General features: G+C 43.1%; 1 protein-coding gene across 1 annotated transcript in view; it reads right to left on the bottom strand.

The window, feature by feature from the left end:
- The window catches only part of LOC146808920 (ly6/PLAUR domain-containing protein 5-like), an 81588-nt gene extending 78480 nt beyond the window's left edge, over positions 1-3108 (bottom strand). Inside the window, exon 1 of the mRNA XM_085614804.1 lies at positions 3033-3108. Within this exon, the coding sequence (XP_085470930.1) occupies positions 3033-3108 (76 nt within the window). The remainder of the gene's footprint in view (positions 1-3032) is intronic.
- Between the last annotated feature and the right edge of the window lie 22623 nt (positions 3109-25731).

The following is a 25731-nucleotide window of genomic DNA, read 5'->3' on the forward strand; positions in this document are numbered from 1 at the left end:
AACACTGCTTCAAGAGAGCAAAGGAACCCCTGCTGGAAGGAGCTCACCACCATTGTAAGTACCCACGGCACAAAGACCCAGGATAACAGGAGCTCTGAGTAGTGTGCACTTGGAGTGCTGTCTTCCTGCGAGCTAACAAGAGCCACCCTGCTCTCAGTGGGAGTCTTGGGAAGGATCCCCCCTCCCTGCACACTTTCTTCATTCACTCCTGCATACTCAGAAGTGTTGGAATTTGAAATGTTCAAGTGGTTCATAACTACACATCATCACAACCGAATCACATCCTACCACAGACAAGCAGATCTTACAATCATCTGAATGCAAGAAAAAGAAACCGCGTAGATGTCAACTGGCCCTGAGTCATGAGCCTAAGATGCTCCTGGTTTCTCACCCAACAGTACAAAGCATGCTGGGAACTGTAGTTTCACTTGAACCCTTCTAGCATCTGCATACACTTCCTAAGAAGACTGAGAACCTTATTTCGAGTTTGGCGGAATGGGACAAATGACCACCTGGAAATAAGACATCCAGTGTTCTTGGCTGAAAAAACAGACTAATTGGATGTCACCATAATGAGCCAGGGCATCAAAACAAAGTGACGGATGGACTGCTTGAATTTATCTCAGCCTCTGGCAATCGCTTGGGGCCACATCCCAATACATTGTTTTTCGCCCACCATGCCACCTCAGTTCAGGCTGGACCGTTCCCATTGGAGCAGGATCAAGACTGATTTCCATAAGGCTGGGTCACAAAACCGAGGTGCATGGTGTGCAAAATAACAACGGACTGGGATGCGGCCCATAGTAATTAACAGGGAGTGAGATAAGTTCAAGCATTCCATCCATTACTTTTTGTATACTTTAGGGTGTTGCCTTAAGTGGGACAAGTATGCCCAGACGTGGGTCCAGTCACACAGTGTCAGTGGAGCCAAAATATACCTGGCTGATAAGTCCTAATCAGGGCAAAACCGGTCCTAGATTTCTTGTGTTTCGGTTCAGGGAGGACCTGGCCTGACAGTTAGGGCTGGAATGGTCCCACTGGAGAAGGATCAATACTGATTTCCATATGGTTGGGTCCAAACTGAGGTGGCATGGTGCCCAAAATAACAATGGATTGGGATGTGGCCCCCCAAGTAATTACCGGTGGTTGAGATTAATTCAAGCATTCCATCCATCACTTTCTGTGAACTTCATAATGGCCTAGGTTCATTTAACAAGCAAGCAATGGTGAGAATAAAAAAAGTTATAAATACTGAATTATTCAACATAATGCAGTGTAGTACTTTGGGCTGCATACCACTATGTTTTTTACTCACTGTACCACTACACAAAAGAGTGCCAGCCATAAGCAAATATGTCTTGGGAGCCCCCAAAAGTACCAATCAAGTCTGAATCACTAGCCACACCACTTTTGTATGGGAGCTTAAGAAACCTCAAATGTGTTCCAGTCCTGAAAGGCCTCCGAGAGGTACAGCTTTCATCCTATGCCAAATGGAACTTCGGCTCCAATGCCTGGGCATTCCAGTCCCACTTCGGGGTACTCATTAAGTAGATTACAACACAATTGATGGAATGCTTGGGCCCGATTCACAGAACTAACTTAAGACAAAATCCTAAACTTACTACTTTTGGTATTCACAGAAGTTAGGATTTTGTCCTAAGTTTGACTTAAGACAAACTTAAGACAGACTTAAGACAGACTTAAGACAGACTTAAGACAGACTTAAGACAGACTTAAGACAAACTTAAGACAAAATCCTAACTTAAGTCCGTCTTAAGTTTGTCTTAAGTCTGTCTTAAGTCTGTCTTAAGTCTGTCTTAAGTCTGTCTTAAGTCTGTCTTAAGTCTGTCTTAAGTCTGTCTTAAGTTTGTCTTAAGTTTGTCTTAATATAAACTTAAGACAAAATCCTAACTTCTGTGAATACCAAAAGTAGTAAGTTTAGGATTTTGTCTTAAGTTAGTTCTGTGAATCGGGCCCAAAGAATTCATCTCAGTCACTGGTAACTATTTTGGGCTCCATTCCATTGGAAGTTAAGCAATGATGCCATCACTGAGGGACAGGATGTCTCCTTTTTGGGTGAATAGGTATGGATGGCTTATACACAAACTTGCCTGGTCAATAAAAACACTTGAAACATTTACTCGAGAAAAACAAGCATTGGCATATCCAATAGGTCTCGCCTTTGGGACCTTATAAGTATTTAGCCATGCAACAGTTGATGTTGTTGAACCAAGGATATTGTGCTGCATAACTAAATACTTATAAGGTCCCAAAAGCGAGACCTATTGGCTATGCCAATGCTTGTTTTATTATGACAGATTGCCATTTTTATTTGCTGCTCTGTGTTTAGCAGTAATCATTAACCCGTAATAAATTAGCTTAATTCTTCACATTTCAATTCTGATTGGCAGTGTTTAAAGACATAATCGATTCCTGGCAACAGAAGGACAACAATCACTGATCACCTTAGACAAACTTATTTACATAGCGCCATCTGCCATAGGCCACTGTGCATCTTCCGTTCGACATTTTGTTGAGAACAACTTTGAGATGTGGAAGCGCCTGAAGCTCCGATGCAGCCTGGCTTTGTGATGGAGAATAGGATGAGCTGTTTGTTTTGTTTTTATGTATTTAAATTACGTCTTCCAGGTGTGGTAGTCTGGCGGGCATGCAAGCCAGCTGCTTGTCTTCCATAATGGCTCGGACTAGACCAGAAACAAGGTTTATCACACTTTGTTGAGCCTTATAAACACAAATCAACAAATAGCAAAAAAATACTTTCTGAACGGGCATTTTCTTTCTGTGGCATGAGGCATAAAGAAATTGATGGAATCTGCATTGCTCGTACTCAAAGAAGCAGTAATTACAGTGTGGCTAGTTAGCACAGCAGCGATGCTTTAGAATCTTACAACAGTCAGTGCTGTGCCAGGTGCAGCAGGTCAAGGTGGAACCCAGGCACTGGTGAGGAGGAATACGACGGCTGCCTGGCTAATACCAGGGATCCCTACAGGGGGTGGCAGTAATTCAATTACTGTGTTCAGTTCTGACATTCCGTGAAAAAGGACAGTGAAGTTCCCGCCCAAGTACATCACCATCGCCAAACCACATCGTGCAACTGGCAAGCCTCCGTAGTAGATATTTAGACAAAAACTGTAACTTCCAGCCACTGCTGTTTATACAGTGCTGCAATGTATTTCATATTAAAATGATGTGAGGAACTTGAAAACAAAACTTCACATACAACAATTAACATAGTTAAACGCATGACTGCCAATTTTCAGGTGGCTACTGAGGCGAATGCATTTATTGTGACACCTGAGCGTGAACAGCAATTTATAGCTCTTGGGCCTTCATAATTATTCATATTTAATTTAAAACATTACCACTGAGATGAGGAGCAGGACAGTGATCGGCGCGGCCCTCCTTCTCGGCGCCTACTGGTTACGGGGTGGTTTCAGAGCAGGACAGGGTGTAAAGCAAGGAACATCAGTGCTCGGCGCGGCCCTCCTTCTCGGTGTGTACCGAGGTGGTTTCATGGTGCCCATGAAGTTTCTGGGCCTGTACCACGCCTCCAGCCTCTAGCAATTATGGAGATAGAGGGGACCGAGAATTTGGGTTTTCTCTTGACTATCTCGGCCCATCAATCTATTGCGGGAGTAATAATCTACCGCCCTCCGGGACCGGCGGGGAATTGTTTGGAGTCCATTAGCCACGTTATATCCCCTATGGCGGCTAAATACTGTCACGTTCTGGTCCTAGGTGATTTTTATATCCACATGGATAAGCAATCTGATCCTGATTCCATGAGACTACGTGAATCCCTTGATATTTTCAACCTGATTCCGTACGTCTGTGTTCCCACCCATGATAAAGGGCACACATTGGATCAGGTCTTTTCATCTCACCAGATTCAAATTGACACCCCTCTCGCTCTAACCTGGTCTGACCATTACTTGGTCGGTTTTAAAATCCGTAGAGAGCCCGTAAGGTCCCAATCTCTGGGCAACTCCAGTGTCAGCTATAATTTCAGGCCCTTTCATTTGATCACGCCAGAGGCAATACAGTGCGCCATGAGTTGCCTCCCGATCCCCTTAAGTGGTAACCTAGAACAGGATGTGCAGTTCCTAGAAAGCTGGCTACAACTCCAGGCTTTGGAACTTGCCCCCTCGTCTCCGAAGGTTGCTAAATCCACCTGTGCCTCTGCCCCTTGGTTCACGGAAGCCCTAAGGGATAGTAAAAGGGTGTGTAAACACCTGGAAAGAGAGTGGTGTAGAAATTATAAACCCTCTGATAAATCTATTCACAAATTAGCGCTGAAAGATCATTATAGGAAAGTATGCGAGGGAAAGAAACTTTTTCTCGCAACAAAAATTGATCTGGCGGGCAACAAAAGTAAAGCACTTTTTAACATTGTAAAATGCTTCTCTTCCCCTACGTCAATTAGTACTCCATTCGCTCCTACCAGCGACTGGACCAGCCGCATGGCTTGCTTTTTCCACGAAAAAATTAAAAACAGTCAGAACTCGACAGTCGATAGACCCAAAGGCTGCCGGTGGACCCCCGTTGATGTCTGTCCCCGCAATGATGCCTCCTTTTCGGCGTTCCCTGTGATCACTTTGGAGCGTTCTCTAGCACTTATGAAAGCTCTGAAATCCGGCTCGCCATCTGACCCATGTCCAGCTAAAGTGCTGTCCTCAAAAGCAGAAGTGATTAACCCTGTAGTGAACCCGATCCTGAACACCGCCTTGCGGGATGGGCTTATGCCACCAATGTGGAAACATGCCAAGATTCTTCCGCTGCTTAAAAAACCTACAGCAGACCCCGAGGCTGCCAGTAACCATAGGCCCATATCACTTCTGCCTTTTTTCTCCAAGGTTTTGGAGAAGTATGTCAATGAAGTTACAACGGACTATGTGGAGACTAATCATTTGTTGCACTCTAGTCAGTCAGGTTTCAGAGCTAATTATAGCACCGAAACAGCCCTGCTAGAAGTTGCGGAGACAATCAAAGCTACACTGGATAGAGGAGGTAATGCGGTCTTGGTATTACTGGATCTCTCCGTGGCTTTCGATACCATGCCCCACAATAGACTACTGCAAAGACTTAGGGAGAGCGGTATTGGTGGCACGGTGCTGCGATGGTTCATGTCTTTCCTTGCTAACCGCTCACAAACGATTTGGTCTCCTCCGTTTGCCGCTGTGATTCCACCCATGAATGTTGGGGTCCCACAGGGCTCAATATTGAGCCCAACTTTATTTAATTTGTATATGGCCCCCCTCGCCCTTCTCGCTGAGAATATGGAGCTAAAATAGTGTCATATGCTGATGACACTCAGCTGCTGTTTACGTGCGAGAAGGGTGTAGAATTCAACGGCAACTTAATCAATACTTGCCTCTCTGAAGTCTTCTCTTGGTTGAGACACAACCAACTAAAGTGTAACTCTGAGAAGTCAGAGATCGTTTTCTTTGGTCCACGTCAGTCTGAAGTTTGGCCTTCTTGGTGGCCTCAGGAACTGTCACCCCCCCCTCGTCCTCTGTCACCATTGTGAAAAATTTAGGGGTCAAATTGGATGCGGCCCTCTCGATGAAGGCCCAAGTCCAAGCGGTGGCTGGGGTTTGTTTCGGGATGCTGAGAATGCTGTGAAACTTTCTCCCCCTGCTCTCAGTCCCCTACAGGAAAACAGTCAAGTCTGGACACCACCAGGGCCTGGACTGATATGTTAATTCCCTGTATCTGGCCCTTCCTGAGTATCTTTTGGGCCGATTACAGGTGATTCAGAATATGGCAGAGAGGGCCATTTTTCTATCAGGGCCTAGGACTCATACTACCCAGCTTCTGTCCTCGCTTCACTGGCTTCCGGTGCGGAAAAGAATACGTTTTAAAGCCTTGGTCCTGGTTTTTAAAGCATTTCACAAGATTGGAGCTCCCTACCTGAGGGAAAGATTTCAACTTTATACCCGCAGCGCACCCTGAAATCTTCCTCTCAGCTTCTGATCTCAGCCCCGAAGGTCTTGCTCTCCCGGGTAGAGGGTAGATCTTTCCAGGCATTGGCTTCCCGGCTATGGAACAGTCTTCCCTTCTTTCTTAGACAGATTCCGGATCTACTTACCTTTAGGAGGGGTCTAAAAACATTGCTCTTCCAGCAGTGAGGGTCGGTGTAGTGGAATGCTTCATCTGATGTTGTGGGGTCTGTTAGACCTGGCACATTGGCGTGGGTCTCCCTTCCATGTTTTCTGTTGCCTCATGTATTTTTGCTGGTGTTAGTTGCTCAGGGCACTGTGCCACTGCTGTCCAGTGCCACAGTGCAAGTGCTCCCTACTGTAAAATAATGTATGATTTGTGATTCCATGATTGGTTGGTTTGGTATACCTGTCAGACCCTAGTACAGTGCACCAGGAGTGCCCAGGGCTTGTAAATCCAAATGCTGCTGGTGGGCCTGCAGCACTGGTTGTGCCACCCATGTGTCTAAGGTCTGCCATTGCAGAGCCTGCATGCAGTCTGGTACTGTCATGCTGACTGGGCAAGTGCACCCACTTGCCAGTCCCTAAACCTTCCCTTTTCTTCATATCAGACACCCCTATGGTAGGCCCAAGGGCAGGGTGCATTGTAAGGATAAGGTAGGACATGCCCTGGTGTGTGTGGCATGTTCTAATAGTGAATTACAGCCATTTTTGTTTTTCACTATTGCAAGGCTACCTGTTCTCCATAGGCCAGAATGGGCAGTTTGGTTATTACATGTTATAATCCTAACTGACCCAGGGAACATGGTAGAAATTCAAATTTAGTATGCCTGAACTCAGGATGATAAAATACATCTTTTAGTGAAGTTGGTTTTAACATTCTGTGTTTGAAATTGCCACTTTTAGAAAGTAGGCATTTTCTTGTCTAACCATTCAAACCTGCCTCTGCTAGGTTGTGTATTCCCTGTCTGGAGTTTTGAGTGACAAGGCTGGGGAATTCCAGGAGACAGAGTGAGGTGTCCCAGTGGTGAATAGGGAGATCTGCATCTAGATGGGTGGTAGGAGTAGCACCTGGGACCTGAATAGGGCTGTGCCTTCCCTCCACAATGCTGGCTCCACCTCCTGTGGTGCGTCTGATGTCTCTGCCCTTCACTCTGAAAGGAAAGAAGGAGTCATGTCAACAAAGTGCTCCAGGACTGACCAGAACCGGTTTGAACAAAGCAAAGGTCCCTCTGACCTCAGAGGACAAAGGATTTTGGGGTATAAGTATTGGGACCATGATCCCAAGAATTTAGATCACTTTGGGAAACAAGAAGAAACTCTGCTGAGGAGAGGAACCAAGAAGAAACTGAGGAGAAACTATCCCTGAAACTGAAGGATTGGCCTGCAGTGGTTGCCTACTGCCTACTGCCAAAGAGAGGAGAAAGGAACTTTGTGTGTACTTTTGCTCAACTTGTGAAGGATCTCCAAGGGCTTGGAAAAGAGCTTGCCTCCTGCTGAAGTCTCAGGAACAACAGACTTCACCCCCCAGCTCCCCAGAGTTCTTTGGAAGTGCCTGCTGCTGTTGTCGGGCCTTCTGAGGGACTGCGAGTCGCAAGGAGCCGGAAGCGCGACTCAAGAAGGAGAAGCGGGCCGCCATCGGAGCTGTTGTCGTCACATCTCATAAAGTGTGTCGCCGCTGCAGCATCGCATCGAGCGGAAGCATCTCGCATCATCCAGAAAGTGTCTCGCAACGCCGAAGAAGCGTGTCGCCGTCGCAGCCATCGTAGCTGACGCATTGCACCGCATCAAGAAAAGCGCCTCGCATCCACGGAGAAGCGTGCCGCCGTCGGAGCTGTTGTTGTCGCATTGTGTAAAGGGGTGACGCCGCTGCAGCATCGCATCGAGCGGAAGCGTCTCGCAACGTCGGAGAAGAGTGCCGCTGCCAAGGCCGCTGTCATCGCATCGCGTAAAGGGATGTCGCAGCTGTACCTGACGCATCGAGTCGAGTCTCCTCCCAACATCGGAGAAGCGTGCCGCATCTGGAAGATCTTCACATCTTTATTTCTTCACACCAAAAACTTCATCACATCAACATCGTTGCAACACTTTCGTTGCCCTGCGTGTCGCATCAAAAGGTACATTGACTTAAAGTGTCGCATTTAAGAACTTAAAAGAACTAAGCGAAATTCTACCATCTAAAGTAACAGTATTGTGTATTTTTGTCATTTAATGGTCTTGTGATAAATCTATATAAAGAATACTTATTTTTGATATAAAACTTGTGTGGTGTCCATCTGTAGTGTTGTCATTTGATTACTGTATGTGTTCACAAATGCTTTACACACTGCCTCTGAGATAAGCCTGTCTGCTCGTGCCAAGCTACCGAGCGGGTGAGCAGGGGTTATTTTACGAGTGCACCCCCTTACCCTGACTAGAGGAGGAGGTCCCTTTTTGTCACAAGTGCATACCTGTGCCAACTAGAGACCCCAAAGTCTAACAGGGTCTCTGTTTTCTCAGCGCCGGGACACTCTGGGGAGTAGCCGTGCGATCTATAAATATTAAATAACATAACATACGACTTGAAGCAGAGTCCTCACCGGTCAAGCCTTTTTGCAAGCAATTCAATAGAAAGGTTAATCATGGGTTGCAGCAATGCCGATTGTTTTACTTCCAACGATGTTGTTTGTTATGGCTGTGAACTCTGTTGAAATTTGCATAACAGATGATTTTATTACAGATCCAGGGTTTGGTTTCTTGCTTGCATTCATATCAGTTTCAGCTAAAGCGTACTTTAATCACACTCTCCTGACAAGAAACGGGTCCTTATCAGTTATTAGCGATAAAAGCATGCCTTATGCAAGTTCACCAGGCTTGTATTTTATTGCAAGTGGGGCAATTTGCATCTGTCCTTGGCCCGCCTGGTGCGGTGAAAAAACTTGCTGATGAGCCGAAGAACCGGTCCTGCCCATGACTCAGCGTATGTATGCTGTGACACTGGATACACCCGTCACAGCCCGGAGCAGCACCGCAGACAGTCCCATCTCCCGCACAGGGACCACCCGCTCCCTGCAACATCTGTAGTTCAGTGAAAGTTTATTTTACCCTTTCAATACTTTCTAAAGTGAGACAAACACTTTAACAATGGCGTCAGCGCAAAAGAGACCCGAGGAGACCCCCCTGAAAGTGACCACTGTTATGCCGGCCGCTGCTTTGGGTGTTGTTACATTGTAACGCACTAGCGCGCCCACTGAGGGCAGGCCCCACCCGGCGGGTGTCACTGTCTCCTCTCGGTATTAGGCACAGCGACTACCTTGGCCCGGTGACGTCAGGCCTGGGCTGTAGTCTGAGTGACTCAGCCACGCCAGCGCCGCGGGCTGGAATTTCAATGCAGCAGACTAAGATTATATGCATTTGTAGCAGCAGTGTGTGCACACGATTAAGGGTTACTGACTGAGCCTGCCTGTGCTGGTGGCAGCGCCCATGCCGGCAAGTCTGCGGGGAGCAGCAGAGCCGGCGCAGGTCCCAGCACGCATGCTAGCAGCCTGGCATGTTGGCCAATACTTCGGTGCTGGTACAGCAGAGAGACCGCATTAAAATACGTGACAATGCATTTCAGTGCGGTGACGCGGAACGCCACACTGAAATGCGGTAGAGTCACGCCTGAGGCGCGATACTTGGCAGACCTGTTCCACTTCTCCCAGTCCCCCATAGGAAAATAGTGGTCCAATCATTGATTATTTCCCGCCTTGATTATGTGAATGTCCTGTATTTAGGCCTTCCTGATTATCTTCTGGGACGATTACAGGTGGTGCAAAATGTCGCAGCAAGAGCCATTCTAATGGTCGGCTTCAGGACACTCATGACTCCACACCTGAAGTCTCTACACTGGCTTCCAGTGCGTAAGAGGACTCATTTTAAAGCCCTGACATTGGCCTATAAGGCCTTTCACAATACGGGGGCCTCATACTTGAGGCACCGAATACAGCAGTATGCTCCATCTAGAACTCTGAGATCAACCACACAGCAGCTCTCGATTGTTTCGAGGTTTTCTCGGTTCCGTCAGCGTGGACGTTCCTTTCAGGTGGCAGCCGCTCGACTCTGGAACAGCCTGCCCCCATCTTTACGCCAGGCTCAGGATCTTCTCAGCTTTAGATGTGGCTTAAACCTGGCTTTTTTCACAATAAGCAGCAGATATATGTTTGCTGGCATCGCTCTGTCACTGGTTCTCGTTTTTCAGCGCTGGGACATTCCTGGAGTAGCCGCATGCTTTACAAGTGCCCAGTTACATTACATTACATTACAACACTACCATGTGGCAGCAGTCCTAAGCCCTGGTGCTGGCAATTAAGTGCTGGTGCTGAGCACCGGAAACCACCGGCTCAAATTAAGCTCTGATTTATGATCCCCACCTTTCATGCACATAAGTGCAGCAAGTTACTTTGCTGTCTTGCATTTAGTGAAAGGTTAGTAAATGTGCCCCTGAGATTCTCTATTTAACCTTCACTGTTTGAGCTACGCTTGTTTTGAAAAAATTTATTATTTGGAGTATGAGTATTTGACAGCAGTTGACTTTTTTTTGCTGTGAGAGCAGAGTGCTGTCAATAGCTCAATGCTGGTTGAACAATTGGCTGGTGCCATTTTAGAATGTGAAGATTGACTTACTTTTTTTGTCAGCTGAAGGAGGAAGCGGACAGGAAATGGGAACACAGGCTGCACAGATCCTCGCAGACAACCCTAGAATCAGCCAAGCTAACAGCCGAAGATGCTCCTTCTCACAGCTGCCGGCCAAAGCTTGGAATGACCTTTTCCTGCACCTCAGGACCATCTCATTGCTCCAGCAATTCAGGGAAGGACTCAAGACCTGGTTGTTCAAATGAGCAGTTCACCACAAAGGAGCTGGCAACTCCAGCGCCTGAAGACCCTCACGGGTGATGTGCAGCGCTTTCCAAATCCTTGATTGATTGGTTGTTGTTGTATAAGAAAACTTTTCTCCAGAATTATTCTCATCAAAGAAGTTGTGTGATGGTTCTGAAATTAGATGCCATTAATGGATCCACCAATTAAGATGACTTGAGATGGGCATCGGGAATCAACCGATTTAACAACTGGCAGACAAGAAGACAAAAGGGAATGTTCTAGATTGATCACACTTACTAAGATGTGGGTTTGGGGGGCATTGGCAGTCCTGGAGTTGTTGAGATGAGTCTTCTGGCCCTCATGGGTATCCCTGTATCATGCTCATTGACTCTATGGCACCTGCGGGTGTTCTGGTGTGGCTCTTGGCTGTGTTCCCTTTCATGGTGCAGGTAGTTGTCCTGCTTAACACCAGCAGAAAGCAGGTGTAAAATCCCTGGTGCTAACGTGTCTTATCGCCGGAATTTGTTTCGCATTGCAATTGGTGTGAAAGTTGTGATGTGATTTTTTTCGTGTGCACAACAATATACAAACTGAGCAGTGTATCTCGTCAAGATCCAGCACCTGATGCACTATTCCCAATCAATATAAATACAATGAGATTTCTTAACCCCTTCGGTGCTCATGACGGAACGGTTCCGTCATGAGCCACGGTTGAGCTGTGCTCATGACGGAACCGTTCCGTCATGACCACGCCCGCGCAAGAAACCGTCAGCACAGCGGCGGAATTTGCGCAGCATGGAAGGGGTTAATAGATTTTGTGTGTACACTGTAAGTGCAGCCAATACCTCAGTGCAATACAATACAGGATTTTAGTATTTAGAATAAATCGCAAAGGTGCACCTCATGTCTTTTTGCACGGGAACGGCTACTCTCCATTTCATTATCAGCACTTTAACGGAAGTAAAGTTGAGATAAATCTAACACACTATTCAGAAGTTGGTGCAAACTGCAGATATCACTAGTATTCCAGCGATAAGTGCCCCAAAATTTAACACCATGGTGGACTCCATCAAATAACAGTAATAAGAACAAGAAAGAGTCACACAGCAGTTAAGAGAACAACCAAAAACATTATTAATTTTTTTTCAAACTTTATTTTTTATAATAATAAATATATAAACGATAAACTATTTTCAAACTTTATTTTTTATTAACATAAATATAAACAATAAACTAATAAATAAAATGTAACAACAATAATACAAAACAACAAGGCGGAACACTCCTGTGGGAACCACGGATGTCGACGACAGACCTGGAAAATCAAAAAGATTGTTAAAAAAAAAACAACATGGTATTCTCAACAAAATACCACAAGAAACAAATCACAGATATATAAAATGTATACAGCTAACAAAATGTTATAAGTTTAACTTACAAAAACTGTAAATGTTGCCGCTTTAAAATATTTACCGAATCTGGGGATTTTTTTTTGCAGAAGGCACCACACCCACAAAGTTTTTCTTCAGTGGTGAAGAAATTTGTAACTTTTTCCAAGGGGCAAACAAAGACCAATGCCACCTTCTTCATTCGCAAGATTTGCCAAAGAGTTCTGTTACGAGGGGATCCTAACAAAAAATACTCGTGCGGCACAGCAAGTATGATGAAACACCTAAGGACCCTTCATCCAAACAATCGTGCACGAAAAGAGTGCAAACAGATGAGAAACACTCCTGTTCTGTATCTGTAAAAAAGAATCACAAATAAATGTATGTTTATAACTTTCAAATTTATACTATTCCATTACTGTACAAACACATTTTATATAAAAACGGACTAAGAAACTATAGCCCTGAACCACAAGTGTGACGATCGTTAAAACACTACATGCATAGTGCATACTACTTTGAAGCAGTTCATGCCCTAAAGCCTACCTCACTAAAAGACTACATGCTAACTGACTAAATGATTACAGTACTATAAGGAGACACACTGGGTGAGTGACAGGGTGTTTGCTAGAAGAGTATGAATACTAACTAGGGAATTGAAGGTGTGAAACACAACTGTGTAGGTGATTAGAGGACTGTATCAATACTGCATAGGCATTTAAAGCAGTCCATGTGCTAAGGCCTGGCTCACTGCATGACTACTTGGGTACTGACTGAATGATTAGAGTACAGCAAGGAGAGTGCCTAGGTGAATTTATAAGTGCTAGGCTTTTCGCACAGGGAATGGATTAGTACTTGGTACTGAATGAGTCAATAGAGGAGTGCAAAGGCAGTCACAAGTACTGGACTGTATGGATACTGACTAGGAAATTGAAAGTGTGAAAGACAAGTGTCTATGTGGTTAGAAGACTGCATGCATAGTGCATAGGGGTTTGAAGCAGTCCATGTGCTAAGGCCTGCCTCAGTGTATGAATACTTAGGCACTGACTGAATGATTAGAGTACTGCAAAGATAGTATCTTGGTGAATTTATAAGTGTTTGGGTTTTAGCACAGTGAATGGATTAGTACATGGTGCTGAATGGGTCACTAGAGGACTGCAAAGGGAGTGACTGGGTATTTCCTGGAAGTGTATGGATACTGACTAGGGAATTGAAGGTGAGAAAGACAATTGTGTAGGTGGTTAGAGGACTGCATGCATAGTGGATAATGGTTTGAAGCAGTCCATATACTAAGGCCTGGGTCACTGGATGAGAACTTGGGTACTGACTGAATGATTAGAGTACTGCAAGGAGAGTGCCTGGGTGAATTTATTAGGGTTTGGCGCAGTGAATGGATTAGTACATGATGCTGAATGGGTCACTAGAGGAGTGCAAATGGAGTGACAAGGCGTTTGCTGGAAGTGAACGGATACTGCCTGGGGAATTGAAGGTGTTAAAGACAAGTGTGTAGGTGCTTAGAGGACTGCATGCATAGTGGATAGGGGTTTGAAGAAGTCCATATGCTAAGACCTGGCTCTGTGCATGAATACTTAGGCAGTGACTGAATCATTAGAGTACTGGAAAGAGAGTGTCTTGGTGAATTTATAAGTGTTTGGGTTTTGGCACAGTGAATGGATTAGTACATGCTGTTGAATGGGTCTCTAGAGGACTGCAAAGGAAGTGACAGGATATTTCCTGGAAGTGTATGGATACTGACTAGGGAATTGAAGGTGTAAAAGACAAGTGTATAGTATGTTGGAACACTACATGCATACTGCATAGACATTTGAAGCAGTATATTTGGTACTTAGAAACTGACTAAATAATCAGACTACTTCTAGGACAGTGCTGAGGTAAAACCTTTAAATTTTCAGTTCTGCCACAGTGAACAGAATAGTACATGGTACTGCACCTTAGTGTCAAACCCTGACTCATTTTATCAATGCATAAGCAAAGACTAGCTTCTAATGCTACTAAAACTTGACAACATGAGAGGTTTTAAATTAGTTATCTGTCAGCAAATACATGATGTTACCAAATGCTTCTCTCACAGTGGTTCTCAAATGCACACAGACTCACAGTGCGATTCTAGGCAACAACCACTATACCTAGGAGTTTACCAAAAATCATTCACCACTGTGGAAGTGGTAAGCGAACTGCACACAATCTTCATATTTCAGGACTGCACTTTTATGTCAAAGCCTGACTCATATAATCAAAGCATAAGCAAAGACTGGCTTCTAATGCTACTAAAACTTCACAACATGACCGGTTTTAAAACAGGTATATGTCAGCAAATACACGATGTTACCAAACGCTTCTCTCACAATCCTTACCCAAATGCACACCGACTCACAGTGTGATTTTAGACAAGCAACACTATCCTAGGAGTTTACCAAAACTCATTCACTACTCTGGAAGAGTTAATGGTACTGCACACAATCTACATATTTAAGTACACCACATCAGTGTCAAAGCATGACTCATTTAATCAACGCATAACCAAAGACTGGATTCTAATGCTACTAAAACTTCACAACATGACAGGTTTTAAAACAGTTATCTGTCAGCAAATACATAATGTAACCAAATGCTTCTCTCACAGTGATCCCAAATACACACTAACTCACAGTGTGATTCTAGACAAGCACCACTATCCCTATGAGTTTACCAAAACTCATTCACTACAGTGCAAGTGGTAAGGGAACTGCACACAATCTACATATTTAAGTACACCACATCAGTGTCAAAGCATTACTCATTTAATCAACGCATAACCAAAGACTGGATTCTAATCCTACTAAAACTTCACAACATGACAGGTTTTAAAACAGTTATCTGTCAGCAAATACATAATGTTACCAAATGCTTCTCTCACAGTGATCCCAAATACACACTAACTCACAGTGTGATTCTAGACAAGCACCACTATCCCTATGAGTTTACCAAAACTCATTCACTACAGTGCAAGTGGTAAGGGAACTGCACACAATCTACATATTTCACAACTGCAATTTACTGTCAATGCCTGACTCATATAATGAAAGCATGAGCCATAACTGTCTTCCAATGCTACTAAAACTTGACAACATGACATGTTTTACAACACTTATCTGTCAGCAAATACACGATGTTACCAAACACTTCTCTCACAGTGGTTCCGAAATGCACACAGACTCACAGTGTGATTATAGACAAACAACACTATCCCTAGGAGTTTACCAAAACTCATTCACTACAGTGGAAGTGGTAAAGGAACTGCACACAATCTACATATTTCACGACTACACTTTAATGTCAATGCCTGACTAATTTAATCAACGCATAAGCAAAGACTGGCTTCTAATGCTACTAAAACTTGACAACATGACAGGTTTTAAAACAGTTATCTGTCTGTAAATACACAATGTTACCAAATGCTTCTCTCACAATCCTTACCCAAATGCACACAGACTCACAGTGTGATTTTAGACAATCAACACTATCCTAGGACTTTACCAAAACTCATTCACTACTGTGGAAGGGGTAAGGGGACTGCACACAATCTACATATTTAAGTACAGCACATCTGTCTCAAGGCATGACTCATTTAATCAACATATAAGCAAAGACTGGATTCTAATGCTACTAAAACTTCACAACATGACAGATTTTAAAACAGTTATCTGTCAGCAAATACATGATGTTACCAAATGATTCTCTCACATTGATCCCAAATACACATTAACTCACAGTGTGATTCTAGACAAGCACCACTATCCCTATGAGTTTACCAAAACTCATTCACTACAGTGCAAGTGGTAAGGGAACTGCACACAATCTACATATTTCAGGACTGCACTTTTGTGTCAAAGCCTGACTCATTTAATCAAAGCATAAACAAACACTGGCTTCTAATGCTACTAAAACTTGACAACATGACCGGTTTTAAAACAGTTATCTCTCAGCAAATACACAATATTACCAAATGCTTCTCTCACAATCCTTACCCAAATGCACACAGACTCACAGTGTGATTTTAGACAATCAACACTATCCTAGGAGTTTACCAAAACTCATTCACTAGTCTAGAAGAGTTAATGGTACTGAACACAATCTACATATTTAAGTATAGCACATCAGTGTCAAAGCATGACTCATTTAATCAACGCATAACCAAAGACTGGATTCTAATGCTACTAAAACTTCACAACATGACAGGTTTTAAAAAAGTTATCTGTAAGCAAATACATGATATCACCAAATGCTTCTCTCACACTGATCCCATATACACACTAACTCACACTGTGATTCTAGACATGCACCACTATCCCGAGGAGTTTACCAAAACTCATTCACTACAGTGCAACTGGTAAGGGAACTGCACACAATCTACATATTTCAGGACTGCACTTTTCTGTCAAAGCCTGACTCATTTAATTAAATCATAAGCCATAACTGTCTTCTAATGCTACTAAAACTTCACAACATGACAAGTTAAAACAGTTATCTGTCAGCAAATACACGATGTTACCAAATGCTTCTCTCACAGTGGTTCCCAAATGCACACAGACTCACTGTGTGATTCTAGACAAACAACACTATCCCTTGCACTATACCAAAACACATTTCTTCATCTAGAAGTAGTACTACATTTTAGTATAGAAACATAACATAACTCATTTCACAAGTTCATAAACAATGACTGGTTTCTAATTCTACCAAAATATAAAAACTGCACAGTTATCTGTTTACAAACACATGAAAAACACAAATGCTTATCACAGAATGGTTTCTACATGCACACACATTGTAGACGAAAAAAGTACTACCCTACCTTTCAGTGTAGAAAGTTGTCATACAACCAATGATTTCTTGTCGTTTTTCAAAAAACGTTGCCGTGGATCCGCGCACCCACCGCGAGAGAATCCGTGCATCCAACGCGATTTCCCCGTGTTTTTTTTTTTAAAAAAAGGGGGCCCCAGGGGGTCCTTCTGGGACCCCCTAAGCACCTCTAGAGGGTCAGAGTATTTCCACTCTGCCCCCCTTTATATGTTTTACACACTTATTCCCCTTGCATCTTCAGCCTCGCTTCTACCGAGGCAGAAAATGGCTGCCAACAGTTCCTGGTTTCGAATGTAGAGAAACACTCGACAGCCAATTAGCATTCAGCGCGCGATCGGGAAGGTGTGCGCTCGGTTCGTGGAGGGTGCGCGCTCGGTTCGGGGAGGGTGCGCTCACGGTGCGGGTACGGTCCGCGGATCCTCCGCGGCCATAGATATCACTAACTTTTTTACCCTAATTTTTTCAGGAACTACTGAACAGATTCACACCATATATGTAAAAGGCATGAGTCCGAACTGAGGACTACCTCTTTGCCAAATTTGGTGTCATTCCGTTCAGCGGTTCGGGCTGTAGCTGCGACAACAGATCCTATGGGAAATTGAATGGGGAAAACGCGTTTTGGGACCCCCCTTTTTTCTCGGCCCCCGCTTGACGGATCACCGCAAAACTTTCAGGGTAGGAGCTGAGCGGAGCTGGCCAAAAGTTTGGAAAATTTCGCGAGGATTCGTCAACCGGCGCTAACGTTATTCCAAATAGAATGTTGCGGATTTCCTATGGAAAATAGGTCCTAACTATAACTATCTACTGGCGACCGCCAGTAGATAATATATATATATATATATATCATCCAGATACCGTCAGGTCCTTCCGGGATGCAAACCCTTGTCAGGTGGTGCGTTGTCCGGCGGACCCACAGCCGGGTAATCCAACAAAGTTCATAGAACAAGAAAAAACGCACTCTCAGAGGTTGATCGTATTTTTACTAAACCATCGTTACGCGTTTCGACACAGCAGTGTCTTGGTCACACGATATCCACAATGTTTTCAAACAACCATATATGCACCTAGACATAGAAGAAGTACTACCATATTCCTGGATCTACAGTATTGCAAATGGTCGCCATTTTGGAACGGGTTACAGACTAGAGCTCATACTTGAGTTCATGCGTGTTTTCTAATCGATAAAGCACAGAAATATTTTTCAGAACAAAATGAATCAAAGTACTTTTACAGTTCATACATATTGGCATACTTCATTGACATTGGATTTACCCCGTGGTCCAAGTTTCTCGTATTACGAGATAATTGAATTTGCAAAGCTTTATCGATTGTAACAGTCACGATAACAAACCAGGGCTTCAGCAGCCTTGTGCCCCAGTTTAAATCAGCATACCAGGCGGACTAGTGCCGTCATCCGGATCTACGTACTGTTAAGTGAAGGTAGGTGTCTTATGAGCATGCTACAAGCCTCAGGAATTATCCAGACTCCGTGCCTTAATGGTGACCATTGAGGACTAGTGCCTCTGTATTACATATGCTCATGTAGACTCAGGAAATAACTCCACACCAGATATATTAACAGCATAATAGCAAAATTATAGTGGGAGACAGTGGTACTTCCAACTGAAAGTCCTTTTGTGCTGCAGCCGAAGGAATTGGCAGTGCAGGCAGTCCATTGAGCCTAAACTAAATGTGAAAAGATCTGTGCAACTAAAAATAAAGAACAGTGAATGACATAAGTGCAGTTCTTATCTTATTGGGCGTGTAGTGGCATCCTCATGAAGAAAGGGGTAGGGAACCGGTGCCGTATCCGTGAGACGTGAATGGTCCCTTCCTTTCCTCCTGGATAATAAAAGAAACATGATAAAATTACAAATAGCCCAAGAAGAATATTATTAGCTCAAAATACATTTCTACATTTTTTTCAAAATTTCCATTTTACTCTAAACAACCTGAGAAATGCTATGGTTGCTATGCAATATCATGAAGAGTCACCATAAATGGCAACAAAGAAAAGGCAATAAAGGGCATGAAAAAATAGGTACACAATTTCAGTCATCATGTAAATGCGTTGCCAGTTCCTCATCGAAATTGTGCCCCCCCGGAAACTTAGTTTCCAATTCCATAATCCATTTCGAAATGGATTATGGAATTGGAAACTAAGTTTCTGGGGGGGCACAATCTCGATGAGGAACTGGCAATGCATTTACATGATGACTGAAGTTGTGTACCTATTTTTTCATGCCCTTTATTGCCTTTTCTTTGTTGCCATTTATGGTGACTCTTCATGATATTGCATGGCAACCATAGCATTTCTCAGGTTGTTTAGAGTAAAATGGAAATTTTGAAAGAAATGTAGAAATGTATTTTGAGCTAATAATATTCTTCTTGGGCTATTTGTAGTTTTATCATGTTTCTTTTATTATCCAGGAGGAAAGGAAGGGACCATTCACGTCTCACGGATACGGCACCGGTTCCCTACCCCTTTCTTCATGAGGATGCCACTACACGCCCAATAAGATAAGAACTGCACTTATGTCATTCACTGTTCTTTATTTTTAGTTGCACAGATCTTTTCACATTTAGTTTAGGCTCAATGGACTGCCTGCACTGCCAATTCCTTCGGCTGCAGCACAAAATGACTTTCAGTTGGAATTACCACTGTCTCCCACTATAATTTTGCTATTATGCTGTTAATATATCTGGTGTGGAGTTATTTCCTGAGTCTACATGAGCATATGTAATACAGAGGCACTAGTCCTCATAGGTCACCATTAAGGCACGGAGTCTGGATAATTCCTGAGGCTTGTAGCATGCTCATAAGACACCTACCTTCACTTAACAGTACGTAGATCCGGATGACGGCACTAGTCCGCCTGGTATGCTGATTTAAACTGGGGCACAAGGCTGCTGAAGCCCTGGTTTGTTATCGTGACTGTTACAATCGATAAAGCTTTGCAAATTCAATTATATCGTAATACGAGAAACTTGGACCACGGGGTAAATCCAATGTCAATGAAGTATGCCAATATGTATGAACTGTAAAAGTACTTTGATTCATTTTGTTCTGAAAAATATTTCTGTGCTTTATCGATTAGAAAACACGCATGAACTCAAGTATGAGCTCTAGTCTGTAACCCGTTCCAAAATGGCGACCATTTGCAATACTGTAGATCCAGGAATATGGTAGTACTTCTTCTATGTCTAGGTGCATATATGGTTGTTTGAAAACATTGTGGATATCGTGTGACCAAGACACTGCTGTGTCGAAACGCGTAACGATGGTTTAGTAAAAATACGATCAACCTCTGAGAGTGCGTTTTTTCTTGTTCTATGAACTTTGTTGGATTATCCGGCTGTGGGTCCGCCGGACAACGCACCACCTGACAAGGGTTTTCATCCCGGAAGGACCTGACGGTATCTGGATGATATATATATATATATATATTATCTACTGGCGGTCGCCAGTAGATAGTTATAGTTAGGACCTATTTTCCATAGGAAATCTGCAACATTCTATTTGGAATAACGTTAGCGCCGGTTGACGAATCCTCGCGAAATTTTCCAAACTTTTGGCCAGCTCCGCTCCGCTCCTACCCTGAAAGTTTTGCGGTGATCCGTCAAGCGGGGGCCGAGAAAAAAGGGGGGTCTCAAAACGCGTTTTCCCCATTCAATTTCCCATAGGATCTGTTGTCGCAGCTACAGCCCGAACCGCTGAACGGAATGACACCAAATTTGGCAAAGAGGTAGTCCTCAGTTCGGACTCATGCCTTTTACATATATGGTGTGAATCTGTTCAGTAGTTCCTGAAAAAATTAGGGTAAAAAAGTTAGTGATATCTATGGCCGCGGAGGATCCGCGGACCGTACCCGCACCGTGAGCGCACCCTCCCCGAACCGAGCGCGCACCCTCCACGAACCGAGCGCGCACCCTCCACGAACCGAGCGCACACCTTCCCGATCGCGCGCTGAATGCTAATTGGCTGTCGAGTGTCTCTCTACATTCGAAACCAGGAACTGTTGGCAGCCATTTTCTGCCTCGGTAGAAGCGAGGCTGAAGATGCAAGGGGAATAAGTGTGTAAAACATATAAAGGGGGGCAGAGTGGAAATACTCTGACCCTCTAGAGGTGCTTAGGGGGTCCCAGAAGGACCCCCTGGGGCCCCCTTTTTTTAAAAAAAAAAACACGGGGAAATCGCGTTGGATGCACGGATTCTCTCGCGGTGGGTGCGCGGATCCACGGCAACGTTTTTTGAAAAACGACAAGAAATCATTGGTTGTATGACAACTTTCTACACTGAAAGGTAGGGTAGTACTTTTTTCGTCTACAATGTGTGTGCATGTAGAAACCATTCTGTGATAAGCATTTGTGTTTTTCATGTGTTTGTAAACAGATAACTGTGCAGTTTTTATATTTTGGTAGAATTAGAAACCAGTCATTGTTTATGAACTTGTGAAATGAGTTATGTTATGTTTCTATACTAAAATGTAGTACTACTTCTAGATGAAGAAATGTGTTTTGGTATAGTGCAAGGGATAGTGTTGTTTGTCTAGAATCACACAGTGAGTCTGTGTGCATTTGGGAACCACTGTGAGAGAAGCATTTGGTAACATCGTGTATTTGCTGACAGATAACTGTTTTAACTTGTCATGTTGTGAAGTTTTAGTAGCATTAGAAGACAGTTATGGCTTATGATTTGATTAAATGAGTCAGGCTTTGACAGAAAAGTGCAGTCCTGAAATATGTAGATTGTGTGCAGTTCCCTTACCAGTTGCACTGTAGTGAATGAGTTTTGGTAAACTCCTCGGGATAGTGGTGCATGTCTAGAATCACAGTGTGAGTTAGTGTGTATATGGGATCAGTGTGAGAGAAGCATTTGGTGATATCATGTATTTGCTTACAGATAACTTTTTTAAAACCTGTCATGTTGTGAAGTTTTAGTAGCATTAGAATCCAGTCTTTGGTTATGCGTTGATTAAATGAGTCATGCTTTGACACTGATGTGCTATACTTAAATATGTAGATTGTGTTCAGTACCATTAACTCTTCTAGACTAGTGAATGAGTTTTGGTAAACTCCTAGGATAGTGTTGATTGTCTAAAATCACACTGTGAGTCTGTGTGCATTTGGGTAAGGATTGTGAGAGAAGCATTTGGTAATATCGTGTATTTGCTGAGAGATAACTGTTTTAAAACCGGTCATGTTGTCAAGTTTTAGTAGCATTAGAAGCCAGTGTTTGTTTATGCTTTGATTAAATGAGTCAGGCTTTGACACAAAAGTGCAGTCCTGAAATATGTAGATTGTGTGCAGTTCCCTTACCACTTGCACTGTAGTGAATGAGTTTTGGTAAACTCATAGGGATAGTGGTGCTTGTCTAGAATCACACTGTGAGTTAATGTGTATTTGGGATCAATGTGAGAGAATCATTTGGTAACATCATGTATTTGCTGACAGATAACTGTTTTAAAATCTGTCATGTTGTGAAGTTTTAGTAGCATTAGAATCCAGTCTTTGCTTATATGTTGATTAAATGAGTCATGCCTTGAGACAGATGTGCTGTACTTAAATATGTAGATTGTGTGCAGTCCCCTTACCCCTTCCACAGTAGTGAATGAGTTTTGGTAAAGTCCTAGGATAGTGTTGATTGTCTAAAATCACACTGTGAGTCTGTGTGCATTTGGGTAAGGATTGTGAGAGAAGCATTTGGTAACATTGTGTATTTACAGACAGATAACTGTTTTAAAACCTGTCATGTTGTCAAGTTTTAGTAGCATTAGAAGCCAGTCTTTGCTTATGCGTTGATTAAATTAGTCAGGCATTGACATTAAAGTGTAGTCGTGAAATATGTAGATTGTGTGCAGTTCCTTTACCACTTCCACTGTAGTGAATGAGTTTTGGTAAACTCCTAGGGATAGTGTTGTTTGTCTATAATCACACTGTGAGTCTGTGTGCATTTCGGAACCACTGTGAGAGAAGTGTTTGGTAACATCGTGTATTTGCTGACAGATAAGTGTTGTAAAACATGTCATGTTGTCAAGTTTTAGTAGCATTGGAAGACAGTTATGGCTCATGCTTTCATTATATGAGTCAGGCATTGACAGTAAATTGCAGTTGTGAAATATGTAGATTGTGTGCAGTTCCCTTACCACTTGCACTGTAGTGAATGAGTTTTGGTAAACTCATAGTGAGGATAGTGGTGCTTGTCTAGAATCACACTGTGAGTTAGTGTGTATTTGGGATCACTGTGAGAGAAGCATTTGGTAACATTATGTATTTGCTGACAGATAACTGTTTTAAAACCTGTCATGTTGTGAAGTTTTAGTAGGATTAGAATCCAGTCTTTGGTTATGCGTTGATTAAATGAGTAATGCTTTGACACTGATGTGGTGTACTTAAATATGTAGATTGTGTGCAGTTCCCTTACCACTTGCACTGTAGTGAATGAGTTTTGGTAAACTCATAGGGATAGTGGTGCTTGTCTAGAATCACACTGTGAGTTAGTGTGTATTTGGGATCACTGTGAGAGAAGCATTTGGTTACATTATGTATTTGCTGACAGATAACTGTTTTAAAACCTGTCATGTTGTGAAGTTTTAGTAGCATTAGAATCCAGTCTTTGGTTATGCGTTGATTAAATGAGTCATGCTTTGACACTGATGTGGTGTACTTAAATATGTAGATTGTGTGCAGTACCATTAACTCTTCCAGAGTAGTGAATGAGTTTTGGTAAACTCCTAGGATAGTGTTGCTTGTCTAAAATCACACTGTGAGTCGGTGTGCATTTGGGTAAGGATTGTGAGAGAAGCGTTTGGTAACATTGTGTATTTGCTGACATATACCTGTTTTAAAACCGGTCATGTTGTGAAGTTTTAGTAGCATTAGAAGCCAGTCTTTGCTTATGCTTTGATTATATGAGTCAGGCTTTGACATAAAAGTGCAGTCCTGAAATATGAAGATTGTGTGCAGTTCGCTTACCACTTCCACAGTGGTGAATGATTTTTGGTAAACTCCTAGGTATAGTGGTTGTTGCCTAGAATCGCACTGTGAGTCTGTGTGCATTTGAGAACCACTGTGAGAGAAGCATTTGGTAACATCATGTATTTGCTGACAGATAACTAATTTAAAACCTCTCATGTTGTCAAGTTTTAGTAGCATTAGAAGCTAGTCTTTGCTTATGCATTGATAAAATGAGTCAGGGTTTGACACTAAGGTGCAGTACCATGTACTATTCTGTTCACTGTGGCAGAACTGAAAATTTAAAGGTTTTACCTAAGCACTGTCCTAGAAGTAGTCTGATTATTTAGTCAGTTTCTAAGTACCAAATATACTGCTTCAAATGTCTATGCAGTATGCATGTAGTGTTCCAACATACTATACACTTGTCTTTTACACCTTCAATTCCCTAGTCAGTATCCATACACTTCCAGGAAATATCCTGTCACTTCCTTTGCAGTCCTCTAGAGACCCATTCAACAGCATGTACTAATCCATTCACTGTGCCAAAACCCAAACACTTATAAATTCACCAAGACACTCTCTTTCCAGTACTCTAATGATTCAGTCACTGCCTAAGTATTCATGCACAGAGCCAGGTCTTAGCATATGGACTTCTTCAAACCCCTATCCACTATGCATGCAGTCCTCTAAGCACCTACACACTTGTCTTTAACACCTTCAATTCCCCAGGCAGTATCCGTTCACTTCCAGCAAACGCCTTGTCACTCCATTTGCACTCCTCTAGTGACCCATTCAGCATCATGTACTAATCCATTCACTGCGCCAAACCCTAATAAATTCACCCAGGCACTCTCCTTGCAGTACTCTAATCATTCAGTCAGTACCCAAGTACTCATCCAGTGACCCAGGCCTTAGTATATGGACTGCTTCAAACCCTTATCCACTATGCATGCAGTCCTCTAACCACCTACACAATTGTCTTTCTCACCTTCAATTCCCTAGTCAGTATCCATACACTTCCAGGAAATACCCAGTCACTCCCTTTGCAGTCCTCTAGTGACCCATTCAGCACCATGTACTAATCCATTCACTGTGCTAAAACCCAAACACTTATAAATTCACCAAGATACTATCTTTGCAGTACTCTAATCATTCAGTCAGTGCCTAAGTATTCATACACTGAGGCAGGCCTTAGCACATGGACTGCTTCAAACCCCTATGCACTATGCATGCAGTCTTCTAACCACATAGACACTTGTCTTTCACACTTTCAATTTCCTAGTCAGTATCCATACAGTCCAGTACTTGTGACTGCCTTTGCACTCCTCTATTGACTCATTCAGTACCAAGTACTAATCCATTCCCTGTGCGAAAAGCCTAGCACTTATAAATTCACCTAGGCACTCTCCTTGCTGTACTCTAATCATTCAGTCAGTACCCAAGTAGTCATGCAGTGAGCCAGGCCTTAGCACATGGACTGCTTTAAATGCCTATGCAGTATTGATACAGTCCTCTAATCACCTACACAGTTGTGTTTCACACCTTCAATTCCCTAGTTAGTATTCATACTCTTCTAGCAAACACCCTGTCACTCACCCAGTGTGTCTCCTTATAGTACTGTAATCATTTAGTCAGTTAGCATGTAGTCTTTTAGTGAGGTAGGCTTTAGGGCATGAACTGCTTCAAAGTAGTATGCACTATGCATGTAGTGTTTTAACGATCGTC

The sequence above is a fragment of the Triturus cristatus genome, chromosome 7, assembly GCF_964204655.1.
Source record: "Triturus cristatus chromosome 7, aTriCri1.1, whole genome shotgun sequence".
Lineage (NCBI taxonomy): Eukaryota > Metazoa > Chordata > Amphibia > Caudata > Salamandridae > Triturus > Triturus cristatus.